At 32.9% G+C, this 17,318-nt stretch overlaps 1 protein-coding gene across 1 annotated transcript; it reads left to right on the top strand.

The window, feature by feature from the left end:
* The first annotated feature begins 13,825 nt into the window (after window positions 1–13,825).
* LOC105047109 (bidirectional sugar transporter SWEET6b) lies at window positions 13,826–16,231 on the top strand. Its single transcript, XM_010925919.3, has 6 exons — window positions 13,826–14,151; window positions 14,746–14,782; window positions 14,885–15,101; window positions 15,212–15,373; window positions 15,813–15,932; window positions 16,022–16,231. The coding sequence occupies exons 1-6, from the start codon at window positions 14,109–14,111 to the stop codon at window positions 16,196–16,198; spliced, it is 756 nt and encodes a 251-aa protein (XP_010924221.1). The 5' UTR covers window positions 13,826–14,108; the 3' UTR covers window positions 16,199–16,231.
* The last annotated feature ends 1,087 nt before the right edge of the window (window positions 16,232–17,318 follow it).

The following is a 17,318-nucleotide window of genomic DNA, read 5'->3' as shown; positions in this document are numbered from 1 at the left end:
TGAATGAGTATGTTTCTAGAAAGGAGAAATAGGATTAAGATAATTTTTTAAGAAAAAAATTACATATTTCAAAAAAATATTATTTTTTATGATTATATTTATTAATTATTTTTTATCATCATTTTAGTAGAATCCGCTGCGGGTTACTTGCTAGGGGAGGTCGGATTATATGGAGTATCTCGTATCACGGCATAGTAGGATCCATCCTCTCAGTCCCTCCTTGACCTCGAGGAATGGCTCAGGACCACGAAGGGGTGAGGAGGAGCCGGAACATAGGATTCAGCATAGCTTCGACTCTCCAACTGTTCGATACTTTTCGTCGATGTCCTCCTCTCAAAGCTCGATGACCCAGACATGGGCTGATGCACTTATGGAGGAGGTCATAGAGAGGTTTTGGAGCCAGCGACCTTAGAGCTTCTTCGATACGGTCGTTGAGATTCTTCGGGATCTGCATTTATGTGATCAGCTGGGCTTATTATTATAGCCATCATAATGGATAAGTTATTAATAATTTTTTTATTTATTTTAAATTTTTATATTTAAAAGCTTCACATGTTTAGGCTTGAGTCCGGAAAGATCTAGAGAATAAAAATTTAATTTAACCATTCAAACAATGGATCAGTATCTATAGCTTCGTATCATTGAATAAAATATATAAAAATAATCTGTTTGAGAATTGAAATATACACTTTCGTATTGACATATACATTTTTGTATCAAAATTTATTAATAATATTTTATTTTTTTTATTACAGAATATTGAAATATTCGACTCTCATCCACTAGTTATTGGAGAGGACGTACAGGAGCAGGAGGAGGATGAGGAGGACAACAAGGAGGATCTTAAATGATTTTTTTTTATATGTATGTAATTTTTAAACTTATAAAATAATATAATTTATAAAATTATATAATTTATATTTTTAATATAATATAATTAATTTTTTATTTATGATTGTGTTAAATAATTATTATTTTATTTATAATAGTTTTATAAAATAATTTAAAATAAATTTTAAAATATTTAATTATAAATTTTTTTAAAAAAATAAAAATATTAATGAAGTATTAGCGATGATTCTATCGTCGCTAATGATTTTTTTAAAATTTTAATTAAAAAATTTAAAAAACTATTAGCGACGGCAGTAGTGACGATAACTTTCATCATAATAATTTTTTAATATTTTAATTAAAAAAAATTAAAATTATTAGCGATGACACTTGTCGCTAATATTGTTGTTAATTACTATTATTAGCGATGGGAGAATTATCGTTGTTAATAATGGTAACTAGCGATGAGATTATTTTTGTCAGATTTTTAACGATGGCAAAATGACTATTAGTCACTAATAATGATAATTAATGATGAGATTATTTTTTTGAATTTTTAGCGACAGCTAATCAATTAGCCATCACTAATAGTCTGATGTTTTGTAATGTTTGTAGATATCTTTCTTCATTTGCCATTTATTTCTTGCTCTATTTGACTTGTCAAAATTTTTCTTTATTTTATCATTGATATTTTTCTCTATTTGTTTAGCTCATAAGAGGTAAAACCCTATGAGAAAAGCATAGAATAATCTTTTAACAATTATTCATTGGGCTTCCCTATTTGGTTTTTTTTATTAGGAAGGCTATTGTAAAGCTTCCTTTTATGAGCCATTCTTCTTTATTGGGCTCTTTTCTTCCTATTGTAACTGGTCTATATAATGGGCTAGAATGGGAGGAGAAGAGGACACAACAAGTTCTACTACCTTCTCTACACTTGCTCTTCTATTTTGTTGGGCTTTTGAAAGCTTCTTCAATTCGCATCAGCCTCCTTGAAGCTATGCTGATGGGGAGGAATGAGTGGTCATCCATCAAATCGTTGTATCTCTGGGAGCGGCCGTCAGTAGTCTCGCACGTGGGGGGCGATATCGCTTCTAAGATAGTGCCTTCAGTGTCCCTCGATTTAGGCCACTCTAACTTTTTAATTTAATATTTTATTAGTTAGAATAGAATCATATATTTATTATTTTATTTATCTTTTGCTTTTCATTCCTTTATTTTCAATAGTTTGTTGGAACAACTACATATCACAAATGTTAACACGTTCATACCAAACTATCATAGATAATCCAACTAAACAATCACAACACCAAAAACAACCACAACTAGCAAAATAGATGTCCTAACTATGACTCAAATCAAGGACATCTAAAATATGATATTTTCTTAACTTTTGAGATAGTGAAAAGAAGTAAGTCAGATTTGTACTATCACGAGCAATTATCAATCTAGCTTTAACCATTAATGACTCATATATGCAACTCCAAATCTTCAATTTTAGCTATTGACTCATAAATCTTCTTCTTCAATTCTTGATCATTTGCAAGAAATTAGAAACAATATGCTAACTTATCAATACCTTTACTTGAAGTTTGACACATTGCTTCAATATTGCTTATAGTTTCAATCAAATTGCTATAAGAGCAACTTCTTTTCCATTAGAAATCTTCTTTTTTCTTGACTGATTCTGGGATGAAAAAGCACTTTGTTGAGGATGACTAATAGGAGTTTGGGGAATGGAGTCTCAAATTCAATAGGATCTACAAATTGGATCTCCTTCTCATTATTCATCACATCTGTAAAGATTTCAGTGGCTGCATCCACAAGGTCCTCAGCCCTCTGACCTATTGCTCAATCTTTTTCAAATATGATTGAGAGTTTTTTTAAGTATAAGAATGGCTTATTCCAGAGACCAAATACTTGAGAATGACTCTATTATAACAAATCAATATAACTTGCGCAAGCCATACCTAAAGCATCAAAAATTAAATAAAAAATGAAGAATTAATTAATATGTTGTGTATTTTTTCTGACCCAATTGTCCCATATATCTTGATCATAAATAATACATTTTCTCGCACATCATCCCATCCAAATCTTGATTTGTTCAACATATCATAGATAGCATCATATTGTTGTTTCAACAACTGGAACCTTGAATAAATGTGTAGCTGAGCCTTGATGCCATAATTAGGTATCTTATTTGCCATCATCTTCTACAACTAGAGTAAGAACCCGACTTAAAATTGTCATCTTCTCTTCTCTATATAGGATCATTCTTTAAATCAAGCATACATCCAATTCTTCTTTGACTTAAAGAAGTATCCATATCTAAAAGATGATTATTTGATACAAAAGATAAGAGATGTTCATATCGTAAATCTAAATGACAACAATAATAAGTTGAATAAAAAATTTCAAATAATAGTAACAAGGTTTATATTAAGACAAACAATCTGAAAACAACATTCGAAATACAAAACATAAAAAAAAAGTCTCAAATATATCAAATAGTAATACAAGATATAAAATATATAGTAAAATTTGCAACAATGTTAAGTATTTTTTCAAGCTTTGGATTGGTCCCATATTTTTTGCATCAAGTCATTCCTAAATTGAGTCCAAACATTTATACTCTTAACATGATCAATCATTTCTCCTTCACTGCCATTTTCTTCTGTCAGAAGGATATCAGGCACCTCATCCTCAATTGGATCAATTGACATCTCTCTTCTAATATGGTTATGAAGAAGAGCACATGTATTAATAATTCTTGCTTGTGTTTTCATTGGATAGAAAGACTTCTCTCTGAGAATTGCTTATCTCATTTTAAGAAATCTAAAGCATCTCTCAATGATATCTCTAGTAAATGAGTCCTATAGTTAAAGTATTCTTGTGGTATTATCGATTGATGATTTTGTCTCCAATTATTCAAATGATATCGTTGACTTCTATATAGAGTTAAAAATCCTTCTCCATTTATATATCTAGTATCACACAAGTAATAAAAATCTAACATGAATAAAAATCATGTTAGAAAATAAGTTCGACATATGTGTTAGGAAATAAATTCAAAATAACTATAACTATTACCTTATGGTACTTTTAAACCACTTCTTATTAAAGCATCTTTTAGTACTCTACCATCTACAATTGATCCTTTCCAATCAGGTAAAATATAGATAAATTGTATATCTTGACTATAAACTCTTAGAATATTCATAGCTATTTTACCTTTTTTTGTTCTGTACCTTGGCTTGTCAATGTCAAGGATAATGCATCTCATGTATGTCTCATCTAAGACACCTAGATAATTCTACAATAATATAAATATATTATTGTTATTATTATATTATTATAAAATATTTTTAAAATAATTTAAAATTAACATAACATTTACCTATCTAATTAGAAAAATTATCTTGAATCATTTTCATCGATAATCAGTTGAGTTATCAGATACGGGCTCTGATTTCTTGAGCAATATTTCATAACGAAGAAAAATAGACTTCTACATAACTGTAAATTATCAACTAATTATCACACCACTCCTTACAAATTATCTTTTAATTACTCTATTCTTAGCATGGTGAGCACATATATGTAAAAATATGACAACCATTTTCTCAACACACATATTTTTGGTACTCGACAATCTCTTAGTAGTTTGTAACATATCACATAACGCATGAAAATTTTTTCTATCCATGTGCGTATTTTCTATACTTGCAAGCTCAGAATCAAATAAAATCCTCCTTAAACTAATTTTTCTGATCTTGTGTCTATCATACTCACCAAGATCAATCCTTCTTCTCTTGTTTCTTCTTCTAATCGATAAATAAGCACAATATATACGAAATAATGATCTTATAAAAGTTCATATATATTGCAATGATAGATTCCAATTTTGAAAGCAACTCCTCTGGCAATCGATCCATCTAAATCATAATATTATCATAAAAAAATAATATTTCAATGATAATTTCTAAGCACAATAACTCACAAATCTAGCAAAATATTCCAGCAAAAATATTAAGCAAAATATTTCATCAAATTACATGTTAAAATATGGAGATAAAAAAAATTATTATAAAAAAAGGACATTGTTAAAATCACAGAGCACCAGCACTGGTGCTCTATGATTTGTGGGAGCACCGGAGGCTTGGAGCTCCCGCACCAGCCGCCCATCGCCCGCACGACTAATCAGATCACACCCCATGCACAAAATTATCAATTTTTAAAATAAAAAATTAAAATATATTGTATATTATAATATTTTCATCATCATCTCTCTCCATCGTTCTCCTTATAAAATTCCCAATCCAAAGCATCGCTGCACATCCGGACCTCTTCGACTTCAACCGTCTGAAGAGCTCGAGCTCGATGGCCAGTGACCTCACCCGACGGTCATCGCTCACCCTCCTCGCCATCCCCAATGCCTACCTCCTTCAACTTCGATGACCTTGATCACTCCACTGCCAATATCGCCGATGTCCTCTACTACTATGTCCTCCTTGAGTACCTCTTTTGGGTGGAACTCCACCGCATCCCCACCTATGCAAGCATATCACCACCCACTATCAAACCACCGGCCATGCCTTCAATAACCTGAGGGCCATTGAAAACCAGCAGCATCACCCGTGGCCCCATGAACTTCACCAGATGGAGGAGCTGGTCACGAGTTTGCCGGGGTGATGCTTTCGTCCGCCACTCATGAGACTTGCCAGAGCATCCCCGGGCTCGCACCCCAGTGTAGCCTTATGCAGTTCCACCGCTCGGCGATTCACAGAGACAACCCACCCCAAACTAATTATCATCTACAGTGATCAAAAAAAAAAAATATGACTTACCGACCAAAGAGTGGTCACTGACGAGTTGAATGGCGATGACTTGACCGAAGGTGGCATAAGAGGCAAAAATTTGGATGGCTAGGATTTGTGATGCAAGAGGTTGAGAAAAGAAGAGAGTGGCTTTATGCGAAGAAAAAGAGGGGTTTCAGTTTTGTTTGATTTTTTTTTTTAATGAAGATAATTTTATCCAAAAACTTTAATACAATGTTACCAAAGATGTGGTAATCTGGATAGCTATCTCTTTTCAAGATAATCTGGATTGTCAAGGCAATTTTGGCAATCTAGATTATCACCCACAGAGCATACCAAATGTAGTAATCCAGTAGGCCTACTTTAAATTACTGACAATTTAAATAGATTGCCGGCTACCAAATGCAATCTAAGATCATCATATTTGGCATGCAATATTCTAGATGATTAAAGATCTCTATATATCCATAAATAATATTTTTGATATTCCATAAGAATCCAAGATAATAGATCATATAATACTAAAACTAGTTTTGATATATGTCATAAAATATATTTATTAATTTAGTTCATAAAAATATAATTATTAACTATATATATTATTAATCTTATAAAAATATATTTATTATTTAGAGAACTATAGATAAATCCTCCCTAACTATACTTTCAACTTAAAAGTAGCTATCCACTTGAGTTTTAAGTAAAAGTAGCTATCCATTTAAAATATAAATTAAAAGCAACAATCCATTTTGACTGAAATGATCTTTATACCTTTATATTTTTTAAAATACCGTAGTATTATATTATCATAGTATTATTCATTTACAATAAGGTAGTATTATATTATATTAATGTAGTATTGTTTTATAATAATGTAATATTACTTTATTATATTATATTAATATAGTATTTTTTTACAATAAGATAATATTATATTATATTAGTGTAATATTCTTTTATAATAATACAGTATTACTTTATTATATTATATTAGTGTAGTATTTTTTTACAATAAGATAATATTACATTATCATAGTATAGTATTTCTTTATTATAGTATTATTTTATAATAATATAATATTACTTTATAATAATGCAGTATAATTTTATAATAGTATAGTATTACTTTATAATAGTAAAGTGTTGTTTTATAACTGCAAGGATAATTTGATCATTTCACTCCTATTTGGATAGTTGCTTTTAAGTTATGTTTTAATTGAATAGTTGCTTTTACTTGAAACTCAAGTAGATAGCTACTTTTAAATTTAAACTCAAGTGAATACTTTTTTCTAGTTTATCCTTAATTATTTTAATAGAGTTAATAGTTTCATTTATGCTTATAATATATTATTATGTTAATACTAATATTTATTTTGATTAAAAAAATATAACAAACAAAAGTAATGCATAAAATAATTTTGTAATATGAATATAATGTACAATAATACATTCTTATTATATCAATACAATATATATAATATTGATATAATATATTAAATAGTATATTGATATATTAATTTTTTGCTGGACTAAAAAGCATTTTTGTCCTTAAGTTTTAGTGCAAGATTACTATTTGAGACTGATTTTAGATACTCATCCTCAAAGATGAGTTTACGATTATTAAATTAAGTGATGATTTGAGGAGTAAGGATGATTTGAGATTATTATGATGTAAAATCACTATGCTCTACCAAATGCAGTTTCTCATTACTTCTACCTACTTCCCTCCCAATCTTGAGATCATCACCCCATACCAAATATCCTCTAAAGGGTTAAAAATAAATACCCTCAATGTTACAAATACCTCTTTGCATTTTGAATTACTTAAACTGGTCCAAATTCCACACGATGTTAAGCACGGCTCCCAACAATTATGTATACTAATAATGCATTTACGACTTTTGCTGCTATTTCAATATATATATTACATCAATTATATGTTGAATTACCATAATTATATATAATAATAACTTGTGTACACCTCTAACTGTTGTTTTGATGCATATATTGCAACAATTGTATGCTTAAAAAGAATTTTTATAAGTTTCTACTGATAAATTGGATGGGTTTTGAACTTATTTGAGCAATGTGAAAAATTCAATATTGATATTGCAGCAATTCAAAATGCAAGAAGGTATTTGCAACTCATTACCAAGTGCATGGGATATTTTTTTTCTAACCCAATTATTAAAAAATAAAAATTGAAAAATTGAAATATTATAGCTATTATTTTGTCAAGCTTAAGATCGAGGCATTGATGGCTGGTAAGCATGAAAAGAGCTTATTATTGAGTCAAATGGGGATTTACATGAAGTTTTAATCGACTTCGGCTTGGATGGAAGATTGTGTAAGAGATCCTTCTTTTGCTGTTTTAGTTGCTAGCATCGCTTCAAATCGGTTCCCATCTAATATGGGATTCAGGCAAGGCTATCCTTTGCATCATCTTCTTTTTTATTTTACGGGGCAGATATATCATCCTGATCTTTTAATATGGCTGTCAACAAGGCAAGGGCAACACTTCAAAATGCTATTGTTTGGGGAAAAAAAAAGTTTAATTACTATCTAGGGTCCAGCCAAAATGAGAACTTATCTAAATCTCATGTTTAGTCTAACCCTTTGAGTACAACGGATGTTCACGAGTCCGCTTGAGTGTTCGGAATACAAGTGTGGATGAAATGCCCCAGAATTTTTAGTATCAATCCCTGGAAGCTTATGCCGCTAATGGTTAATTTCGACGGGCCATTGGATCGGGTCAAGCTAATGATGCCATATCTCAGCCTTGGACATCTAATACTACCATTAGCAAGTGGCTGGCTCCTGTTAATGTGGAGATGCTCTCTCAACCTATCGAGGTAAGTGATCTGGTTTGGAATTTTTCTTTTGATGGAAGGTTTTGGATGGTAATGTGTGGGATATGCAGAAGTTGACTGCTTTATTCTCTATTGATCTTGTTTCCAGATATCAGCAGTGGCAACATCAGAGAATTATCAGAACTATCACAGAATTGGGGTAAAAATCTAAAAACTACAATTACTATGAAAGAAGTTTATGACATATTAGGCTTCACACTGGTGAAATTCTTGTAAAGAGAGGATGGCAGGTTAGTAATGGATGTGTTCTTGTTGGGCAAGGGTGGAAACCATAAATCACTTGCTAATTTGGTGCCCTTTCATGCGGCGCCCCTTTGGAATGCAATTAAAGCATATCTCGGAATTTCTATTCAGCCAAGCAACCTGCATCATCTTTGGACTAATTGGAGGAAAGCCAACTTCGAGAGTTCTCAGCGACGCGCCATTAATTAGCTTGTAGTAGCATTGTCTTGGGAGATATGGCATGAGAGACTCTGGAATCTTTTGCAAGAAGCAATCCACCAATACCTCAGTGTTGTACAAGTCTATTTATACTTCCAAATCTTAGGAGCATCTTTGTTACGACAAAATCAAAGAATCAGTGAAAATTCATGCAGACGTATATTTATTTCACATCAATTATTCAGTGAAAAGATCTTGCATATTTATATATATAGAGTCAAAAAAACTCAAATAATACTTTTCGATTAATTTTTTTGGATTAGATACTAGATCATTACAGTCACTTCAAATTTTGTAGTTCTTTCTCATCTCTTCTGGGAACTCAGCACCGAAATCACTTTCCCCCCATCTTTGACCACCTTTAGGACACTCAAGCTGATGATTCACCATCTTTCCATTGCTCGCAAAATATGCGACTGCCAAAACATTGCATTCTTTTTTCCATCTCAAAAAGAATTTATAATCTCTCCAGATCGCTATCCATCGAAATCACTTTCCCCCTATCTTTGACCACCTTTAGGACACTCAAGCTGATGATTCACCATCTTTCCATTTCTCGCAAAATATGCAACTGCCAAAACATTGCATTCACGTAGGAGAATCATATGGAAATCCAGCTACACCATATCATGATTTAATTACTGCGTATTGCTATGAGAATCCATGACAGGCATTCAAAAGAGCTAACCTCACGAGCCATCCCATCCTCGCAAGTCTCTAATTGCTACCTGAGTCCCAATCAGTTCCTACTCCATCACCGTATTAGAGTTTGAAACATGCTTTTTGTTTTTGAAAAAATGTTTCTTTCCGTGATGCCGTTAGTTTCTCTATCCATTGACTAGGAGGTCCAAGATCATGGTCACTTTATTTCTTTTGGTTGTAAGTATTAATTACTCTCTTTCCAAGTTATATATAGCAGTTGATACATAGATGAAGTCCTTTTTCTTTTTTTTTTCTTTTTTTTTTCTTTTTTTTTTCTTTTTTTTGTGTGTGTGTGTGTGTGTGTGTGTGTGTGTGTGCTCGCGCGGACGTGCGCACGCGTGCGTGCAAGTTTCTATGATTGATGCAGCTGATTTTTTTTTCAAGAAAAGATGGATAGATAACTAGATCATGCACAATTGCACTGCTTAGCTTTCCTGCATTGACCATGGTTGTCACTTATCCTGTTGTAGTAAGGTATTATTTCTTTTTCTCCTCAAATTGATGTATAATAATTAATGTTTAACACCCCTGCTTTTTATTTCAGTGATTGATACAATAGATTAAATTATATATGCATCCCCCCTCTCCATGCTCTGGACCCTCGAAATCACTCCTATGATATAAGTTTGGTTCTTTTCTTATTAAATATATTGTGATTCTTTTTTATGGTTCAAACCATGCTCCATGCTAATTCAGAATTGTAATACAGCAACCAATGTATTTCAGTGCTGCATCCAATTTATCGTATATTGTAGTAATTGATATTTAATAGTTCTGCTAGATTTCTTTAGGCAGGCATGGCATGAAGATCTCACCAATTAATGATTCTTCTTTTTTTTTTTTTTTTTAATCATAAACCTACCTTTTTCTTTTTGATGTAAATGATTGTAGAACCATCAGGTTTCATTAAAATCATGAATAAAATGCATCGAAACATCAGCCTCTCAAGCCAAGGCAACGAGAAGATGAATACAAGACAAGGTGACTGAAAAGCAGCAATAAAGAGTGGAAAGAGGATTAAAGAGTGAAAGTAGGAGGAGAAAGGAGCCAAATGTAGTCCAAAACACCATTCCACCCAATTTCTGGAGGGCCTTGACTGTCTGTTTCCGAACAGACATCCGAGCAGAAATGTAAGACCAGATAGCTTTCCTCACTTCTCAACTGATCTCCCCTTAGCCTTGAATACTCTATTGTTCCTTTCTAACCAGATATTCCATAAAAGCACTACCATTGTCTCCAACCTTGCTATTGCTCTGCTGCCAATTAGTCCAGTGTGTAGATGGATCCATCGCCCTGTTTCTGACCTCCCAAACTCTACACAGGTCTCTCCAGATCTGTCTAAAGAAGCAGCACTTGAAGAAAAAGTGTTGAGCTGATGCATCTTGAGTATCAAAGCTTACAAAAGGTATCAATTTGGAAGTTATGTTTGGCCAGGTTACTCCTTGTTAGAATTCTATACTTCAATAGCGACCATGAAAATATCATGAACTATCAAAGGAATTCTGGAAGTCCAGATCATCTTTGCTGATTTGCATAAACCTATTTCTTTGTTACTTCAGATTTTCTTTAGTGTGTTTATATTTTATCTACCATCTTATGGAAGCCACTAAGAAGCTGGAAAAGTAGGACAGAGTGTTGTTTGGATATGTTTCAAAACCTTGTATACAGTTTGCCAAATTCCTTGCAGAAATTTTGCTCATTAAGGTTCTTGAGTAAAGGCCAACTTAAAGTTATTTTGTGGAGCGTTGGTACTTCTCGCTTCCATACTCCTACCACTCTAATCTAGATTACATGTCATTTTAATTGTGAAATGGTTGGTTACTTGCTGCTTCTTTCAGTTGCCTGCCAGCTAACTCAACATTTTATTTTAGGGAAGCTTAACATTCTGACGGTGATACACTAAAATTCAGTAGGATATTTGACTATTTCTTGGTGAAGATTACTGCTTTATGCTTGAATTAGCCTTTAAAAATAAAAGAATAAGTTTTGGATTCATTCCATTGCCTTATACACGTAAGCAGAATATCTGCTTATGGGGCTTATGGGGGAATTTAAATATGATGAAAGGATCTGCACGGTGGTGCCTCAACATGCTTCCCAAGAACTGCATGTTCGGAAAAAGAAAGGCAGAGGAAGGTAAAAGTGGGAAGAATTATAGCCGGATGATATCTTTACAATCTTAGAAACCTTAAGGGCCCGTTCTTTTGTAGGTAAAAGATTTACTCATGAAACTATATTTTTCTGGATAAGTATTTTCTAGGTAATATTTAGACAGGAAAATAACTTACCTATGTTCTTTTATACATAGGAAAGTGGATTTGAAATCTGTTACCCATGTTTTTTTGCATTATTACTTTCCCGGGTAAGTTGCTAAACTTTATCCATATTTTCCATAATACCCTTATGCTTTTTGGGTCAAATTTGATGATTTATTTATAAAGTTTAATTTTTTTTGTACCAAACTAAGTAATTTTTTTTGTACCAAACTAAGCTTTTAGTCAATACCAAATTATCCTAACATAATAAAATTATCAACTTCTAATAAAGATATATTTTATTAGTCTGAGTTATTAAGCATTAACGATAGAGGCATCGGAAACGAGAAAAAGGATATTTTAGAAATAAAATTAAAAGATCACTTTACCGGTTGATGGGAAAATCATTTAGCCATTCTCTGGATGGGTAAAATTTTCCTCCTATTTCATGGGTAAATACCACCCATAAAAAATAATTTATCCATCTTGAAATCTGTGAGAACATGGGTAAGTTGGTCAATAAAAAAGTTGACCAACTTTCTCATGATATTTACCCACAAAAGAACGAGTCCTAAGCTGCAAATTTCATGTCAATTAATTTCAGTTTCAACATGGCAGTTGCCCATAATCGCCTGATTATTATGACCAGGTACTTATCAAATTGGTCTGCAATAATGTTCCCTTTAGTCAGATCCAATTAGATTATCAACCTATGTTCCAATTATTAATTAATAGAAACTTTCTTAAACGAAACTTCTCATGATTCTTCTTCCATACGCCCTTTCTCAGGCATTGCTTTATTCCTTAAATTAAGCATTTTAAGTGAAACTTGAATTAATAAGGTCTGTAGAGTGAATTTAATGGTGAAATATCTTACAGTCTATATTTTAGAATGTCATATGTATAGGTATAAATATTAGGTCCATATAAGCAAATGCATTTAGGATGGCTATGTCTCATGTCAGCCCATGAACCGGACCGAATCATCCTTATTAGGTCAGTTTGGTCTAGGGCTAAACATAGACCAATTTGATTGCAACTCATGCTTTAACATCACTTGCTTCAGCTGGATTATCCATATTATACATGGCATTATAGAGACAACTTCATAAGCATACATTCCTTTGAAGAAAAAAAAAAAAAAATCATAAGCTCCTGGTATTTGTTAACCTTTGTTTTTGATGAATAGAATATTGATGTTGTTTCTGGTGTCCCATATTAAATCCTGGATTTAAAGATTTTTTTTTGTTGTGATACATTGAATAGATAAGTTGCTAGTCTATACCATTCCAATGGGCTTCTTAGACACATTGAATGGATAAGTTGTTAGTTTATATCATTCCAATGGGTTTCTCAGATAGAAACAACAAATTGTTTCCTACTTTGCAGCTGCCCACGTTGCATTTTAAACCCGCTATTGCTGACTATATCTAGTTAGTCCACCAGAATACGCAATTCATCAATCTTGGTCTGTTTTAATTTAAATTTAATCCTTATAATTTATATGAAGAACCACTAATTAGGCCGTCTAATCTTTACTTAGGCCTTTTAACGAAGTTGAAGCAGCCAAACTCGGTCAAACAGCCAGAACTTTTTAGCACTTTATCCAAAGAACAGCGGCAGAGACACAAAGATAAGAACGTCGAGCGGTTACTATGTAGGTAAGCCGGCATAAGGAACGTGATCCATTGACCCACAAGATCAATTCAAGTTCACCTACTAGATCTAATGAAACCGCACGATTAAGATCCTAGGAAGAATGGACGGCTGATGTTCCATCGGCATAGAATATATGCACGTGTACGTCGTTGAGGAGTTCTCCCATGCATGCACGCAGGCTGATCCAGGAGCGTAAAAGAAGGAAGGGAGAGATGTGCTTGGCCACTCGCGTTTCGCTACGTTTACTGCGAATGGATAAACTCGAAATAAAAATTTTTCCTTTTTTTTTGGTTTTCGGATTCAATTAATCCGGATAAAGATATCCAAATCTCCAGCCAATTATGCTCAATTTCTCTGGACAGCTCATAATTCCCCTTATAAAATCCTCCATATTAACTCTGCTTCTTATCCTTGCGTGCCCTCGGACTCCGCCCTGTTCTTCCCCATCTATTCCACTCGCCCTCTCCTTATCTCTCTCTTTTCTAGCCTTAGTTTCGTAGGTTTTGTGGTTAAAAGGTGAGGAGAAGGTGAAGATGTTGAGCACGAACGCGATTCGGAATATTGTTGGAATCATCGGTATCTACAGAAAAACCTAACCTTCATCTTTTACTTGATCTCTCTTTTTTTTTCCGCTACATATTTTCTAAATATCTACTTCATAGTTTTTTTCTTAAAAAAATTATTTTCTATACTTAGGTTTGTTAGCCTTTAGTTCTATTAGCAGATGTTATTTATTATTTTCTTTCGAGGATTTTCTATTTTTGAGTTGGAAAAATTCTTATCCGATTTCAATATTTTCTTTGTTTTTTTTTTTCCTTTTTTTGTTGATTTTCTTTTCTCTCTTTCCGGACTGAAGCGCAACCCTAACCCTACCTTAGAACTTTTCGTATTTCTTCTCTCGAATCCTTTTTTATAGAATAGTGAAAAATATATTTTTTAATGATCTGTGCTTCCCTAATACACTCGTTATTTTGCTTTTTTTTTTCCCTTTAATCTTTAACCCCCAATCGCTCTCAGATCTCTCGTATTATTTTCTCTTTTTTTTCCTAAAAAACATGTTCCACAATTTACTTGAAGATTTGTCGCTTTTATTTAGTGCATTCCTTCTTTTTCCTTGTAATTTCATATATCAATCTGTTCAAATTTTCTTATCTTATTTCTCCGTTACAGGGAATGTGTTATCTTTCGGCTTATTTCTCTCTCCACTGTAAGCTCTCTTTCTTTTTCTAAGACGTACGATCAGCCTTTTCTTCTACTTCGATTTGTTCATTTGAGATTTACTACATGTGGGTGCCGTGTTTCGACGCAGGCCGACATTTGTCAAGATTACGAAACGGAAGGCGGTCGAGGACTTCTCGGCGATCCCATACCTGGCAACGGTCCTCAACTGCATGCTGTGGGTGTTCTACGGGCTCCCGGTGGTGCACCCAAACAGCATCCTAATTGTCACCATTAATGGCGTCGGCCTCGTCCTTGAAGCCATCTACCTCGCCGTCTTCTTCATCTACGCTCCCAATCGCTCTCGTGTACGGTCTCGCAATCGTCTGATTCGATCCTGTCTCGGCTCTCTCCTGCGTTCCATCATCTTACTTGATTTCTTTTATTCCTCTTTTTTTTTTTTCCCCCCAAAACTCAGTTGAAGGTTTTGAAGATATTGGCCGCGGAGATGGTGTTCATGGGAGCGGTGATCGCAGGCGTCATTGCAGGGGCTCACACCCACAAGGAGAGAACTTTCATTGTTGGAATTCTCTGCGTCATCTTTGGCACCTGCATGTATGCCTCTCCTCTGTCGGTCATGGTAAGTGTTCCTAGCTTTCTATCAATGTCCAACTAATCATTGATGGCTGATTGAATAGGATTTTATATAACATATTTTCTAGGTAGTTCCACTGAAGTAGATGATCCAAATTCAAACTTCACTGAGTTGATATATTACATTTGATCTATTGGCTTCTTTCATGATAATAAATAGATGAAATTTGCACCTAAATCACCAAATGCAGACAATATATAATGGTCTATGTGCTAATTTGTTTGTTTGTTTTGCTTTCTTATTGTTTTTTGTTATAAATCACAATGCAAGATTGTAGTTAGGATTCTTTAACATTTCAGCATTACTAGTCTGAGGACTGGTTCTTGTACCTACCACTGACTGTTGATTTATTGCTATTTAATACATTAAAATATTGCTATTTGGTATGGTGAAACATAACCATTTTGTTGCTGTTATTTTACAGAGACTGGTTATCCGGACCAAGAGCGTCAAGTACATGCCCTTCTTCCTTTCCCTTGCGGCATTTCTTAATGGTGTTTGCTGGACAGTGTATGCGCTCCTCGAATTCGATATCTTTGTCCTGGTGAGCAATCTTCCATCATCCTCTTTTGCATCTCTTCAATCTAAACAATTAATTAGTTTTTATATTGTTTCTATGCATCTCGCGTGCAGCTTCCGAATGGACTCGGGGCATTGTTCGGTGCCATGCAATTGATACTTTACTTCTGTTACTACCGTTCGACGCCTCGAGAGGAGACCAAGGCGGAGGTTCAGTTGCCGGTGTCGTCCTCCATCGCTCCAAGCGGTGGCAACAATGAGCCACTCGGTAGTGTGGGTGTGCAGAGATGATCATGCAATTAGGTTTAGTTGTTCTTTTTTTTTTTTTTTTTTTTTTCTCAAAAAAAAAATAAGAGAGGGGACTGAGTAGAGTATCTTGACCCTGCACTTTTTTTTTTTTTTTCTTTGTTTCCTCTTTCCTTTCAAAACGTTTCCTCTATTTTGATAAATGATAGCTAATTATTTAGGATCTCGATTGTGAGGCTAATACTATTAAGGGCACGTTAATTGAAATGGATTGAAATGTAAATCAAAATGATCATATTTTTTAATATATTTGCTTCATGATTATAATCGAAATTCAAATTGAAATGGATTTGGAGTGGTAGAAAAGAATAAGAATTGAATTTTTAAGAATGAGAATATTACTCTTCCAACTAAATAGATAGAATAAGAGTCACTCTCCAAACATGCCTGAAATGTTGTGTTTAAATGTTGTGTTTAAATGCGACTGTGCCGACTACTTCACAAGCACCTCGAAAATGTCTTCTTTCTCATGGTCCTTAAACTAAATGTATTCTCTATGGTATAAATTTATATAAGACAAATTTATCTAAAAATATATTAAAATAAATTTATTTTACTTCTATGCGGAATCTATGTGTTTCATATGCAAGTTTAAAATAATGTTTTCTACAACGATTTCAAAGATCTATTATCTTCTAATGCCCGCACATACTTGGATGTTGGCAATGGTGTTGTTATTATGAGTGTCGATATATTGAGTCGGGTGAAATCAAGTAAGAAAAATAATATATAGAATCTAATCACACTATAATAAAATAGAATATTAACGACGAAAAAAATTCATTACTAATAATCAATTTTTATCATTAATAGTTATTAGCTAATATTTTTTTACGATGGAAAAAATATTTCATCGTAAATAATAAATATTGTCGATGAAAAGTTTTTGTCATTAAAAAAATTATTATTTTTAAAAATTATTTATGATAAAAAATTTTAGTCATAAAAAAAGATAATTTACGATGAAATTAATTATTTACGATAAATTTTATTCATCATTATTAATTTAATTAAAAATTTTTATAAAAATAAATTTAAAAACGTATTAGCGACGTAAACTTTTGGTCGCCAATATAACAATTTTTCACGAAAATTTTCATCCCTA

The sequence above is a fragment of the Elaeis guineensis genome, chromosome 6, assembly GCF_000442705.2.
Source record: "Elaeis guineensis isolate ETL-2024a chromosome 6, EG11, whole genome shotgun sequence".
In the NCBI taxonomy this organism is placed as follows: Eukaryota; Viridiplantae; Streptophyta; class Magnoliopsida; order Arecales; family Arecaceae; genus Elaeis; species Elaeis guineensis.
Note: the sequence above shows the minus strand (reverse complement) of the source record. Positions and strands in the feature narration are given on the sequence as shown.